General features: G+C 42.2%; 1 protein-coding gene and 1 non-coding gene across 9 annotated transcripts in view; both read right to left on the reverse strand.

The window, feature by feature from the left end:
- Nucleotides 1-15,983, reverse strand: part of CDC42BPA (CDC42 binding protein kinase alpha) — a 292,087-nt gene that overhangs the window by 56,725 nt on the left and 219,379 nt on the right. For all 8 annotated transcript variants that reach the window (XM_039235880.1, XM_039235877.1, XM_039235878.1 and 5 more), the window contains 4 exons: nt 12,992-13,097; nt 12,457-12,605; nt 10,896-10,987; nt 8,547-8,623 (listed from right to left, as the gene is read on the reverse strand). In XM_039235880.1, coding sequence (XP_039091811.1) covers nt 8,547-8,623; nt 10,896-10,987; nt 12,457-12,605; nt 12,992-13,097 — 424 coding nt within the window. The remainder of the gene's footprint in view (nt 1-8,546; nt 8,624-10,895; nt 10,988-12,456; nt 12,606-12,991; nt 13,098-15,983) is intronic.
- Nucleotides 1,391-1,497, reverse strand: LOC120234169. The gene has a single exon (XR_005529006.1). It is a non-coding gene; the product is annotated as a U6 spliceosomal RNA (small nuclear RNA).

Consider the following 15,983-nt stretch of genomic DNA (forward strand, 5'->3'; position numbering starts at 1 on the left):
TTCAATATATTGGTTTGAATATCTACTCTGGAGAATTTACAAATGCATTCAGAAAACAGAAAGTTCAGCTACATGTTAGCTATTGAAAATCTCTGTTCTAAACTCTGAAGGAATACTCTAAAATTCAATGCTTCTCTTAATGAAAACACTGCGGACCCTTCCATAACCACTTATGTTCAGGCACTAATAACAGTATTCGTAAGAAATCTGTCTTATACTATGCTTACTTGACTAACACCACTTCTAAAGAATGGGGCTTTGCAGCACACTGGAAATAAAAGTCCAGTAAACCTTAAATTGTAATACCTCAATTATATGACATTTAACAGTGACTTAAAGAATTTTAAATTTATAAAAGTATTACATATTGCCTGTCTAAAAACACGGGCGGTAACAAAATTGTATGCCACTGTTGGATTCAAGGCCACGGTTAGGAATGATAACGATCTGTGTCCCTTCCGTAACGTGCCTCTGTTTCCCAGGACCACTGGGCCCCTCGCTGTGCCCCCATGATGCTTCTGTGGACCAGCTGAATGGTTGGTAAGTCTTCACTCAGTTCCATCTTAGACATCACCACTTTTCAGCGGTGGTTTTTTGATTTGCCAGATACTTAACCAAGGAAAAACTGCAGAAAGCCTGGGAAGATTATCAACACTATCACATCTGCATTAAAAAAAATCAAACAGAAATAGTCAGTAGACTCTAGTCAATGAGGCTTCTTCACATCCTCTAGGATGAAGATGGAGACTGAATAGTAGGAACCTTGTAACAGCTATTTCCCTCAAAGAGTTCTCCCTATTCCAAGATTCATAGAAGTGTTCTGGGTCAGGGCCCCTAGACGTCTGCAAGGCAAGTGAGATATAATCTGTTTTTAAGCAGCGAAATAAAATCTCTTTGATTATAACTAGGTAAACCTTCAGACAATTCACAGGCTGATGATTTGAACCTAATGTCACTGGGCCACAACATGTCAGTCTTCTTTTCTGGAGGTTTTATGATAAACTTAACACATACTCAAAGATGAATCTGATAAACCCAAGCACCCAATGGTTTTACCTCTATACATGTCAAGATAATAAGAAAATCAGTTGAACCAGCAATCTCTTCAAAAAACTCCACTGATCAATGAAGTACTAGTTGAAGTCACTTTGGCCATACCAATGGTATCTCAACTGCTTATGCACTACTAAACGGTAGTTTGGAAACATGTGCTCTAGGGTTAGGGGGTTTATCGAGCCACCCTACTATTTTCCATGTTCTCTATAAACCAGAGAATTCCACAATGTAGCTCTTTCCAAGTCCAAGAATTCTAAAGAATTCTGAATTTAAGGGGTTGACCAATACCAATGATTTTGAAGCCGACAGGTGAAGTTTTTTTTTTTTTTTTTTTTTAAATATGGAACGCTTCACGAATTTGCGTGTCATCCTTGCGCAGGGGCCATGCTAATCTTTTCTGTATCGTTCCAATTTTAGTATACGTGCTGCCGAAGCGAGCACTGACAGGTGAAAGTTTTAAAACTTCTATTTACCAGACATTCCTTTTTAATGTTAATATTTTATATCACATATGAAAACCAGAGCAAACAACAGCTACCCCTCTGCTTTTCAACTAGAGAGTGTGTGTGGTGTGTATGACGACATTGGGGTCGATGCTGCTTCAGGAAAATTGAGGCCTCTCTACAAATACACCCCACTCTCCGGGCATATCAGAATCTCACAGGAGAGAGGCAGTGGCCTAACCCATTTATTCCTGAGAAACCCTGAGCTAGCCTGAGCATTGGATGGGGCTTATACTTGGTTATCAGTACATATATAAGAATGTCACAATGTTTTTAAAAATCTTGGAGCTATCTTAGAATATAAACAACTTACTATTAACATTATTGCCTCAAATCTATAAATATATTTAGAGACATTCCTTTGAACTGCATTAAAAAATCTATCAAAGATTTCTGCTGAATGGATTTACGTCACACTATAGTCAATAAGATCTATAACGTGCCCCAAATTCTTTGGAATTCTGCATAATATGAATTATCAAGTTTTTCCCTACATAATTCAAACCTCCAGGAAATCTCTACATAACTCCTTGTATCAGATTCTTACTGAGAATTTACATTTACTCTGTAGGTGATTGATTTGGACAGCACGCTTTAGGATCAATTTCTTCCCTAATAAAAATGAAAAGGATACCTTATAATTTGAGTTGTTTGGTTACTGAAATGTACAGGAACATTCCTAAAGCTTCACGGCCAAAGCCAAAAACAGAAAAGAAAGAGGCAAAAAGGAAAACACGGAAAGGCGGCAGCGGGAGCAGCGGCACACAGCATGCGGCGGGAGGGAAGGGCACACCATGGGGACGCCAGCGTGTTCTGCAACCACAGGCAAAGGGGGTAAGAGACAGGGAGGGGGCGGGTGGGGACACACGGTGCACGGGTTTCTTACACGTCTGCCTTTGCTAGCTGGAGTGCAGGACGGTGGAGGGCGCTTCAACAAAGAAAGGAGAATACTACACGTTACAAATACTCACACGTGGCTCCCGATGGCTACCGCTGTCGTTAACAGACAAAGTATATCAACATACACGTAAAGACACATTTTCTGATAGGCTGAAAGTACACAGATTTTCGGGAAAAACTGGAGGATAGGACAGCAGAGAAACACCCGTAAGACTCAGGCTAAGATGACAATAAGCTTTCAGCGGACCCCATGGAAACAGGGACCCGGGAGATGACGTTCCATCAAGTGATGGGCAATTTCTTTCCTGTGGAGGTTGGAAGTAGCAATTGGAAACAGGCGAACAAAAAGGATCCAAACAATTCTGATCTAGTGCCGGTTAGCATTTAATAAAGTATTTAATGAGCTGGTCTTTTTCCTACCAAACACTTCTTGTTTTCAAAGATGATTCTCTCAAAGGGTAAGAGCTAAATCAGGCCTTCGGAATCACTGCTCATGAATGAAAAAACAGTTAGTTACTTCAACGATACTGCCCGTCCTGGCTAGTATCAGGCTTATATCAAAAGGGACCTTCACCTTTCTGACATTAAAGATTCAGTAATTAGGGAAAAACCGCAATAACAGTGAGTAGGTAGTAATTGCATCAAAGTATTTTCCAAGCCTCCGGAACTCTGTGAGGCACTACCAGCAGAGCATAAACATAAACCATCTCGGGGCGCCTGGGGGGCTCAGTCAGTTAAGTGTCTGACTTTGGCTCAGGTCATGACCTCGCGGTTTGTGGGTTCGAGCCCTGCATTGGGCTCTGTGCTGACAGCTTGGAGCTTGGAGCTGCTTCGGATTCTGTGTCTCCCTCTCTCTCTGCCCCTCCCCTGCTTGTGCTCTTTCTCTCTCTCTCAAAAATAAACAGACATTTAAAAAAATCTATCCTTATTAAAAACAAAAAACAAAAACCGTCTCTACCTCTGGCGATTTCCTATGTTCAAGTGAACCTCACAGTCACTGAGGGTTTGCGATGGGCCAGGTATTGACAAGTTGGGGACTACACTGTGCCCTCAATAATGGGCCTCGTGTGGTCACAGAGGTTTGTGGGAGGCTGGAGGTGGGATGTACAGGATTTGCAGAGGGGCCTAGAGGAAGGAGTTTATAAATTGGCATTTACAGGAGCTACAGAAGATTCCAGAGAAAACTTGGAAGGGTAAGAAGCAGCATTCCGGATTATCGGTGGTATCTGTACAACTCTGGTAGATGGCTAAACAGGAACGATTATGCCTTTCAAGGGAACTGGAAGTGGGGGTGGACTTGAACGCTGCATCCCAAAGAGTTACCAGCGAGCCAGGATTAGAAGGCCTGCAGGTTCTCAAGCAGGTTTTCGGTTATTCGTCCAGTGTGCAACTAGCACACCTTCCTCCTGCACGCTGCGGACCACACTTGTCTGTCCGCGAGCACCCCACTCAGGCACCGGTTCCTTCAGAAAGCCTTTCTGCAGCCGCCTAGTTCAGTCATGTATTGCCCTTTATACTCCTATGATATACAGTCCATACCTTTTATTATTGTGCTTCCTCCAATCGTGTGATAATTATTTATTTACGTGTATGGTTTTTCCATCAGACTCGGATCCTTAAGGGCAAGAAATACTGTAATATGCTTATCATAATAAAGCCTCTCAAGTTAAAAATCCTTCATAAGGATTCTGAAATGCTGCAATTACTTAACCTAAGTATTGCTTATGGCATTTGTCACTTTTGACATGGGGCAATACGTAACTATGGATTTATTTTTCCTACCAGGACGCTAAGCATTTCACCGTCTACTTCTCCATCTGATTGATCTCAGGAGCTCCCACTGTGCAAAGTATAGTACTACACCACGCAGAAAGTGCTAGAATGCTTAACACAGAGAATCCTTCACTTTCTGGCTATCCCTGCGCTTCTAGAGCAGAGCCGAGTGTGCTGAATCCAGGAAAAAATGCAGGACTAGCTCAAAGTGAATACACTGTACTACATTAAAACAAGTCAAATGTCTCTCAAAACCACCCGTGTGTGCACACAGACAACACGCGGTCAAAGGCGGCACTGTACAAGCTCACGATGATACTAAATCACAAGGATAACGTTCTCGCCAAAGTGGTTACCTAGAAATCAGATGGCTGTTTTTCCATTTTCAACAGAGAAGGGGAAATCAGACTGCTTCCTGATGACACAGTTACAGGAGCGCACAGCGCACTCCCTCTTCTACGCACCCACGCAACTGCGGTTTCCTACAGTGACATGCATGGTCTCATGGCATGGGGGCACGGAAGCCAGTACGCTGCCTTCATATGTATTATATACCCTTTAATACCACGCCTGTTACATCGGGGTCTCTCAGTCGCCACCACAATGTTCAGGCTGATCACAGAGGGAAGCAAGAAACCAAGAGAAGTACTTTGTCCTATAGGTTTTGAGACTCAGCTAATGAATTCCAAAGGTCTTTTAAAATAGGAGACTAAAGGTAGAAAGCCCAGGCTCTCAGGGGTCTTTCCCGCCAGACTGCCTACACATATAAGGATGTAACATAGACCTTACGTATATCACGGAGATACAATACTGCCTAAATTAGGGAAGGGCTGCATATGACAATCTCCTGAAATGTGACAGTTTCACGTTGGGCTGTATTTAATATGTGGACAGAAGTTTTTAAAAAAAGAACCTAAGGAGGAAATATCAGGAATGCCAGAATCTCTCAGAAGGATCGAGGCCTAGTTTGGGTCATAGGATTAAAAGATCTTGATAATGTAGGTTTTAAAATTCTGCCTTCCATGGACTCTCATGAATGATCAGCCTTCCTGATACAGCTAACGCAATGTGGCCAAGCCTCAGATCTCTGTGACTGGTTATGACAGAATATCGAATAAGCCAGGGGAGAGACAAGAGATCTCTAAAGGCAAGAGATGAAGGAAAGAAGCCAGGAGGCAGGGGGGAAATTAAATATTTTAGGACATCTCAGCAAGATTTTAATATGAGGCCAAAACGAGGAGAAGAACTAGCTGCTGGCTTCTTGGGATTTTCCGGGATACAAGAAACCAGGATCAGTGAGGACCAGACAGTTGGACTGTTTGTACAAACTCTATTCCTTTACGTCTGACCTTTGATTCCTTGGTCTACTCAGCCTCCAGAGAGCAAGTTGGCAAATTCTCATTTGCCAGGTAAACGGGCAATTCCCATTTTTTTGTGAACTTGGCCCAAATGAACAGAGTGTAGAACTGTAATTTAATAAAACTCAAAACGTATCTGGCACAGATTTCATAAATGACGATCTGTTTACCAAATACAATGAACACGTGGCTCATTTATAAGGTCAAAATTAGTATTGCCTTTAATAAGGTCAAGCCAGGTATTAGTTTTGGTTTGCTTGAAAAGAAGAAAATGCGCTGAGCACGATGGGATGTTTGTAGGTGAGGTCTGGTCATCCCTGGACTTCTCGCCCCTGGGATGCAGGGAACAGACGAGGGAAAGGCCAAGCTGCCGAGTTCCACCCATCCCTCACCCTGTTTGGGACCTGGAGGGTGAGCCTGGGTTGTGGGGCTGAAAGGGAAGATGAGGTTACCCTGGTGTCCCTTCTACTGCCGTCACTCGTGTCTCACCACACGTGGGAACGCCTGACCCGAGAGACCAAGTGGTTAGAGTGACGTCAGTTTCTGTGAACATTAACATTAATTCTATCTGCCCTGAGCAATGTCGTACTCCGTTATTGCCACTTCCCGACGTCCCCGGAGACTGAGAGTCCAGAAACTTCACTAATGGGACAGCAACTTGTCAAGTTTACTAATGGGAGAATGCAGTGACAGATGGTTAAAAGCACACACTGAGTATTTTCCAAGTTCCTTTTTCTTTTAGAAGTTCCTGATTCGACACGTAGGAAAGCCCACCTGAGTTCTCCGGACTCACAGAAGCAGGCGTGGCCTCAATCCCTCAATCAGAGGGAAGGAAGGAACCTATTTACAATTCTCTTCTGTCAGGGCTGCTCTTCCTAGAAGCTCTGCTCACGGAGAAAGGCTTGTCTAAACTGGGTAACTTACAGGGGAACCAACTGCTCCGAGTGCCTTCCCAAACTGCCCCAAATTCTAGCGTTCACTACAATTTTGAACACAAGGAAGCCCCCGATGATTCTGGAAGGGAAGGAAGGGTGGTTTGGTGCTAAAAACAACCACCACCACCACCACAACAACAAAAACCACCAGAGGTCAGTATGAGGTCGCTAGGCCACTGCGAGCAGATGGAGGAGGTCAACGGTGTGTGGACCAAAGAAAACGTGCTTTCTGCGACCCTGCTCAGTCTCGGCTCTGTCCCTTCCTGAACCTACACGTTGCAGCTGCAGATTCAAGTTCCAGGGCCGCAAGGTGACCTGTTTCTCTTCTGCAGCAATGAGACAGACATCAGAAAAGAAAGACCCGAGGGTGAGTCATATGGGTTAGTTCAGGGCTAGAGTCTGCTCCCTGCAGGGGGCGCCCTCCGCATCACACTCCGAGGGGCGTGGGCACAAAGAACAATCGTGCTGAGGAGCCTACACCATTTTTCAAGCCCTCATCCTCCCAGGGCCTTGCGGACAGAGTGAATGAGGACTCCGGAAGGGCGGTCATACTTATCAGCCAGAAACAGAGCTTCAGGCCGTAAAATGGGAAGAATACAAACTGTGTCTGAGAGGGGAGTGCACTGCTGGCCTCGTCCCCAACGTATAAAAATGACCACGCAGTGGAGATGTGACTTGACAATTCGGGGGGAAGGCGCAGTGACCTGTGCTGGTGGGGGTGGGGAAGGTGGTTAGAGGGCTAAGGCAACAGTCAGGTGACAACGGATTCCTGGACAAGAAAGGAAGCAGAAGGGAACTAAGAAGGGAGGTGAGTGGGAGGTGCCTGGGTGGCTCAGCCCGGCTAAGCATCTGACTTCGGCTCAGGTCATGATCTCACGGTTCCTGGGTTTGAGACCCACGTCGGGCTCTGTGCTGACAGCTAACTCAGAGCCCGGAGCCTGCTTCAGATTCTGTGTCTTACTCTCTCTCTGACCCTCCCCTGCTCACGCCCTGTCTCTCTCTCTCTCAAAAATGAATGTTAAAAAAAAAAAAAAACTAAAAAGAAAAAGAAAAAAATGGAAACGGTTTTCTAACAGAAGGAACCTTAATTAAAAGAACTTATTCAAACTTCCTTGCCATTTTCTTTCGTGAATGGTATTTTCGATGGAAATAACAGCTTGCATATTTTAGTACAGTAAAACATACAGTAGATGATCACATGAAATACTGTTGTCCATCAAAAGAGTTCTCTTTTTATTACACTGTAGGACCGTCTCAAGAATAATGAAACAGTTTCCATTCAGAATGGAAAATAGTACACTTTGGTATAATATTTCCAAGGCAGAGAAAAATCAGTTAAAAATTTTTTTTAAACCTACATCAGGAGTTTTCTTGAGTGGAAAATTATGCAAAGTACTCTTCCGAGTGTAAGAATTATGTTTAACAAAACACAAAAAAAGAAAACCTAAGAGTCGCCCCAGGTTTAAAAACCGTTTCCCTGCAGAACATCTGCATATGAGCCCATTTTATTTTCCAGCTTCTAGAAAGGTTAAATGTTCAACAGGACATTGAAATGCTTTATGACAGGGACTTCTGCGCCATCTAATGTGGAACCGAGAGAATACGGACAGGTGGTATTTCAGCAAAGAGAGTGAATGACATCGGGACTTCTAAAGTATCAAATCTACAGATTAGGAGACACAGCGATAATAGTGCATGTAGCAAACAAACAAACAAAAGTATCAACATTATTTCAAAAGTCAGGATTTGTTCTGCATTTATTGTTTCTCAAGGGAAGGGATGAAATTTAAATCTCACGACTCTCATATTTAGACCTTCCTCAGACTTTTCTTAAATGCAAATGTGATCGCAGTTTCCGTAAGAATACAGAACATAATTCTCTTTTAAAATGTTTTTGTTTACAGAAGATTCTAGGTCCTCTTATGTGGGAAGCGAGAAAGCCGGTTCACCGCCAGTGAATCTGAAATCACAAAGTGAATCTGAAAGGGATGCCAGGAATACTTGAGCAGCTCAGTACTTACTTCAAGTGGATCCGCACCATCGGCAGGCGTATTCAAAAATGCCAAGAAAGAATGCCGTGAGTCTCGGTGCTCTATACCTAGAAGACAAGCAGCAACTTTTTTTTAAAACTAGAAAAACTTTAACTAATTCTCATGGATAACCTTTCCTGTCTGAATCTCTTAAGAGCTGTTCACAGACTACCATATTTTAAGGCTGCTCAATCCTATTAACTCTACGTTAAAAAAAACCTCTATTGGTGTTTCTTGAAAATATCACTTAACAATTGATTATTATCAGTCTCCACGACACTCCTGTTTCCTGACTTGAGTTCTCGAATTTCGTTCTTTTCCCTTAGAGCACCTTATTAGAAACACGTTACATCGTGGTAGAGTCGAGAGAAATCTTTAAAATATGGTGATATCTGTTTTTCCTTAGCTAATGTGTCACCAAACAAGAGTTCTGCTTTGAAACACTTACCGCACATACGATACACACTAACATACACGATCTCTTACAAGAAAATAGTATGGTGGTAAAACAAGTGTGTTTAGTTATGAAAACTCTTGCGTCAAGGCCTCAATCTGATTTTCAGGTATTGTTTCCTTGACAAAACGAGGAACTCAAACCCTCGGTTTTCTCAGGTAAAGTTTTAAAAGTCTCTGCAGATTTCTTCGCCATGACGTTAACTTTAAATGCATAATTTCCAAGGTAATTCTTAAAATAGACAGGCAATGATAAATACCAGCAAGAAAAAAGCGGACACAATCAAGCACACAGTTCCTTATCCTTCAGAAGTTACATCGACTCAGTTGTGTGGTTTTCACACTAATCTCTAATAATACACCGTGGATGCCAGATGAGGCTCCGTGTTCAGAATTTCACCCAATCAGTACGCATTTAGTGAGAGCCCCTCAGGTAACAAACCCCATCTAGAAACTGGGATACACTAGTAGGCACGGCAGAAAAAAAATCCTTGGCCTCGTCATCTAAACATCACATTATACGATTTAAGTAGTAGAGTACATTATGTTACAACATAAAGTGAAATTTGGTTATTCTAATATGTTCAAAATCCAAGTAAAAGGGACAGGCTAACATGCTGTCATAAAGCAATGCAATGAACTTATTTCTTGTGTAAGTTTAGATGCAGGCTAAATGTGACGCCACCGGTGACAGCAGAGTCCTACTCTGCGCGGCATCTTTTCTATACAGACTGCTTCTAGGGCTACAGGTCCTTCTTGTCCCGTACATTCTCTTCCTCCTGCTCCCGAAATAATGCAGCTCCCTTCCACCAGTCATGTCTGCAAACCAGCCTCAGTCTCACTTTGGTGAGAAGCCCTGTGCTCCATCTGAATTCCTCATTCGCTTTTTCTGGGTTCCTTCCTTTCTTGTTCACTAGGAAATTCCATCAACGAAAGTGTATGGAACATCCGCTACTTTTCATGGTTTTTTCACGTCCGTCCTTCACGTGATACCCTCTCTTTCCTCCACAATTTTAAAAGCAGATGCAGAGACCCAACCACCTTAACATCAGTGTGCGTCCCAGGGCGGAGAAGTCAGAGGGAAGCGTGACATAATGTATGCATAACATTAATTAGCTGGCTGTTCAGTCAGGAATGCTGACTTTGTCAGGACGGCAGATTGCTAATAACTGCCTATAGGAGGATCCCTTCACTGAGAAATAACACTCTGAATTTCTTTTTTTTTTTTAAATCTTCACATTCGGAATGCCCACATGATGGAAAGAAAGTCTAAGAAGTCCCTTTGTAACAGAGCTCCCACACACTGTAAGTTACTGTTCACGTTAATGCTCAGGCAATGCCTTCAAGAAAACAGGAATAATCCTGAGAAGTCCCCTAGGGCGGACAGCTTAAGAGCCAAACCTGGAAGGGAACAATGAGGCGCCAAAATACTTCGTCACTGAATTGCTTTTAATGCGGGATTAATCTCCAGTTACTTCATACACTGTTTCCTCAAGTACCCTGGAAGTGAGTCCCCTATAACATCTGAACACAGCATAAAATATGTTATACAAATAACAGTTTTTTTCCAATCCCCAAAATATGGCTTGTGAACTACTTCATGGCTATGGAAAAACCGTCCAAATTATGACAAAGTGAGTTTTCCTGTTACTATGAAGACTGTGAACAATGTATATGAAGCACAATAAAATGACTCAGGGACCGGCCTAGTGGGTGCGCGTGTGTGTGTGTGCGTGTGTGTGTGTGACGTGAGCATACACGCATCCATCGGTGAGTGCCAGTGCTGCTCGTGTGAACTCTCCAACCGACACACCATGTTGATGCACGTGTAATAAAATGTGTTTGTAACAGAATAAGCCCTGACGGAGGCAAAACACATACTCATACCCTTTTCCGATCTAAGCTCTTCAGTGTCCTTTATTAGCTGCTCGATTTCTGATAGTAGCTCCAAGTTCTTCTTCTCTGAGTCTTTCAGTTTACTTTAATAAGGGGGAAAAAAAAGGAAAAGCGTCATTATTTTTACCACTGCTCAGTAAGCCATCCTGCAGTCAGTACGCAGTTGGAGTTTCTTGGGTTACGTCACGTCAGATCGGGGACGTGCAAACCACCGTGGGACAGACAAATCGGGCCGGTCACCTACTCTTGTGCAAGTAAAGTTTTACAGGAACACGGCCAGCCTCGTTCCAGATGGTCTCTGGCTGCTTTTGCTCTGCCACAGCAGAGCTGAGCAAGTAGAGACAATGTGTCCCACAAAGCCTAAAATACCTAGAATCTGGTCTTTTATAGAAGAGGCTGACCTGGGGGCGCCTGGGTGGCTTAGTCGGTTAAGCGTCCGACTTTCGCTTAGGTCACGATCTCGCGGTTCGTGGGTTCGAGCCCCGCGTCGGGCTCTGTGCTGACTGCCAGCTCAGAGCCTGGAGCCTGTTTCAGTCTGTGACTCCCTCTCTCTCTGACCCTCCCCTGCTCACACTCTCTCTCTCTCTCTCTCCTAGAAATAAATAAAACATTAAAAAAAATTAAAAAAAAAAAAAAAAAGAAGAGGCTGACCTGGAGCCAAATGATTTAAATTTGCAAATGTCCTAAAACTAAAGGTTAGACTGAGAATTCTGTTGGACTCCTTCACAGAGAGCCGTGAAAGTGGAGCCTTTTCACCAGCACGTCCACAGTTTCTGGTTTTGCCCACAGTCCCGCGTCTCAGGCAAGAGACTCACACTGGGTCCAGTGATAACATGGAGGGTGGCACTCAGTAGCTCTCTGTGCCAGAATCCACTCACCGGCTCCAGAAAATGTTTTCTTCCATTTGCCATGTCACACGAGCACATTTAAGCAGAGCACACTTAATTTACGTCTCGATTATTGATAACGAGAGTTTATCATTCAGCTGGGGTGCTGGGTGCCTGACCTCCGGCTGGATTCAGAATGTGAATGATTACAGTTTAAGCACCAAGGCTTCATACCATTACAAACGGAATTTATGGGACTATGTTTCTTTTCATGATCGAATGCCTTTGGGACTTGGCCTTCCAGGATCAAATGGATTTTTCTACGTATGTGTTGATTTGTAACAAGAACTCTCTATTGCTCCTCTGTATCACCGATATGGACTTATTCTTGAACCATGTTGATATCCCATCTAATTAAGATTTTCATTTTATCATTTACTTATTCAGAGCATAATTTGCTCCACTGCTGAGGATTGAAGGAATGTATTTATCAGGTAATTGTCTCAGGCTGTGGAGAGGATGGACTTTTTTTTAATACATAAAAGAACAGGAAAAATAACTGTAATTAAAATAACTTTACTGTTATTAAATTCTTCATCAAGAGAACCTCCACTGGTAAAAGATCTCTGGTAGAGGGACAGGGAGGAAAAAACATAGAACTTCCCCCCAAATACTTCTAGGCCAACTTGAAAATTATTCCAGTAGAGTCTGCTACCCAACCGTACCATTCTGTGATGATGTTCGAGGCTTTAACTTTATTCAGCTCTTCCTGGATGGCCTGTTTAGCTCTTATTTCCGCGTCCAGGGCCGACTGCAACTCCAGTCTCGCCGACATGTCCAGTTTGGCAAAGCGACGCATCTTCCAGGGCATGTCCTACCGAACGACAGCACTGCTTTCAGCTTCCATCCTACTTTACCTCCGACGTCCAAATTCGGTCCAGCAGATACACTTGGAAACTGCGTAAAAGCACTGTCCTTCTCTAGTAACAGAATACAACTGAAACACGACTTGTGACGATATATCCTTTTTCATTAAACTCAGAAATAAGCGTAGATTCACATAGAGAGGGGTTTATTTTTCATAGTCATTACCAATAACGGCTACCCATTGCAAATGACGGGTAGACAGTGATGTTACGATTTCCCAAACCGGCCAAGGCTTGGGACGCACTGATATCTTGTGAGAAACTGCACGGTAGGCTAAAGCCTAGACAAACCCACCCAAGATGGTAACTCTCCCCGCAGAACGGCAGAACTTACGGTTGCTCGCGCACCCAGGCTGGAGTTTCTTAAGGCTTCCAGCTCCTCAGTCATTTTGGAAGCCAAGGCCTGAAGATAGCCTCGTGCGTCCTTTTCGTCACTGACCCTAGAATACACGTGTATACGGCCGAAGCACAAAAGTAAAACAAACAGAAACACTTTGGTGAGACAGATGTCGTTTCTAAAGCATCCTACAAGAAATAGGTGGAAGTGATAAAGATTTAAACATATTCTTTTTTTAAAAAATATAATTTATTGTCAAGTTGGCTAACACACGGGTATATGTGCTCTTGGTTTTGGGGGTAGGTTCTTGTGATTCATCGCTTAACATACAACACTCAGTGCTCATCCCAAGAAGTGTCTTCCTTGACGCCCATCACTTCTTTTCCCCAATTTATATTAAAAATTTTTTTTTAAAATATTTATTATTTTGAGAGAGAGAGAGAGAGAGAAACACACAGACTCTGACACAGGGCTCAAAACCACAAAACATGAGATCGTGACCTGAGCCGAAGTTGGATGTTTAACCAACTAAGCCACCCAGGCACCCCATCATTTTCCCCAACTTAAATATATTCTTAAATATCTTCTTTCAATATCTTCTTCCCTGCTTTTGAAAGAAGTGCAAAAAGGTTTGCTGAACTGTTTTGTTATCTACAAATTAAAGCTGGTCACGTTTAGGAAAGTTCAAATTACTTACACCTGATAAATTGGTAAAATTTCATCCTCGAGCCACAGAATTAATGCTCTTTTAATCTAACATTAAACACATACACACTTACATGATTTCTAACAAATATTAAGATTTCTCATTAATTGGATTCTGCCCTTTTATCTTATGAAAACAAACATCCTTTTTACATGTACTGAAGTACATTACGTTTAGAAAGTTTAAAGTAGAATATTCTGTGAAAATCAGGGTTATCTTGTAATAAAGCTCCTCTGTTTTCTAAAATGGTCAATAAAATAACAATCAAAGGGAAAAGATTCAAGTTGGCTGAAATTCATTACTGTCTTAAAGCCCTGGGTGTCCTACAACAATTCCTTTTCAGAATCATTGCTGTCTGTTTCCAACCTAAAATCCTTAAAATTTCACTTCCCCCAGCTCAACACTGTCTTGCTCTTTCTTCTAGGCCATATGGATAAGTTGACTCACGCTTATTTTCTTAATTTTTTTCTTAAGTTTCATAAGCAAGTCCCTCATATTTTCTTTGCCTCAATCATTTAAGTGCATTCCGATTCCCAGTTATTATTGCTATGTACAAATAATTCCCTTCTCTATCACTGCTTATGTTTTCAATTTCATTATTTCCACTGGCTGGTTTAAACATGTAAGGACCTTTCCTCATCTGGGAAAGTCCCTGTCCCCATCCCTCTCCCACTCATGGTGATACAACTCATATCTAATTACTCTAGTGTTTAACCCCTCACTCGCTCCTACATACTCTCTGAAGTCTGATTTCTACTCAACTATTTTGCTGAAACCACAGTTTATTAAATAACTCCTCAACTACAAAAGTCCAGTTTCAATCTGTTTTGTTCTTCTGGCATATCCAGTCTTCTCTTCCCAAGTTCTTTACCGTAATTAATCTAGAAATACTTTTTAGTACTATTATGTGGGGTCATACTTGGAGACGGAAAAGATATATAAAACACAGTCCTTAAAATGTTGAGGAAATAGGACATACACAGTAGAGTGACTAAGAACTTGATTTCTGAGTCAAACCGGGTTTTGACCTAGGGTTCAAATCCTAGGTCACTGCTCATCAGCTCCAGGACTTGGACTAAGTCATTTACCCTTTCTAGCTCTCTCTTATTCCACCTGTGAAATGGGAATAATAATCCTGCCTCGCAGGACTGTTGGGATAACTAAATGAGAACACTGTGCAAGTGAATTTTCAGCTGAATGCCTGGAACATACTACGTTGTAATCAGTACAAGCTATTACTTTACACAAGTGAACATTAATGAATGAGAGATATTTCAAATAATGTGAGTGTAAATAAAGGGGAATAAAAGTTTTATTATTGAAACTCTTTGCTGATTATGAAAACATCTTCCTGGCTGTCCTCTGTCTTCTATATGCTGCCATATATCCTTCTTCCTTTTCTCTTTAGAAAGATCTCAACAATGTCAATGGCTTTACTGACTAGAAATTAAACCCTTAAATGTATATGTTTAACCTTGACCTTTCTGTAATCTTTCCAAAAGCATACGGGAAATCTGCACCCAGATGCCTTAAGATGAGCCCAGTCTCAAAACAATCAAAATTGACTTTATCTTCCTCAAAGTTGGTTTCTTCCCCTGACTCTCCTACTTCAATGATACCACCATTTTCTTAAGCTCTCCAACCCAGAATTTCAGAAGCACTAATTCTTTGTCATCTCTTGTCCTTCATTTGTAATTTAGTCTTAGAGATTTTTCTCCCAGAATGTCTCCTCCATTTGTTCATTACCCCCAATTTCCCTCTGTCATCCCAACACCAGTATAGACAGTTGTCCTCCTAATGCATCATCTAATCAATGCCATTATCCTTTGCAAAAACCTTCTCTCCTTCTTATAAATCAATGAAGGTCAAATTCTTACCTAGTATTCATGGTAACTGTGTGGTGGTAACTTTACTTGTCTTATTTCCAATTGCTTTATATGAAATCTCCAATTCAGTCAACCTAGGTTTAGGACTCTATTAACCTCAGGGTTTTCAGAAAATACATCACAAGTGCAACGGATTACCCCCAACTTTCTTAGGCACCCAGTCTGAGGTCTAGTATAATTCACAGGGCAACTTACATGTAAGTCTTGTAACTAATCTCCAAATCCAGTCACATTCGTTTTTAAACTTTTAAATGTTATGCCATCTTTCTATTTCCAGCATCACTTCATTTTTTTTTTTTATGTCTTTATTTTGAGAGACACAGAGTGAGCAGGGGAGGGGCGGAGAGAAGAGGAGACACAGAATCCAAAGCAGGCTCCAGGCTCTGAGCTGTCTGCA

This window comes from Hyaena hyaena, unplaced genomic scaffold (assembly GCF_003009895.1).
Source record: "Hyaena hyaena isolate Hyena2069 unplaced genomic scaffold, ASM300989v1 scaffold_103, whole genome shotgun sequence".
Taxonomy (NCBI): domain Eukaryota; kingdom Metazoa; phylum Chordata; class Mammalia; order Carnivora; family Hyaenidae; genus Hyaena; species Hyaena hyaena.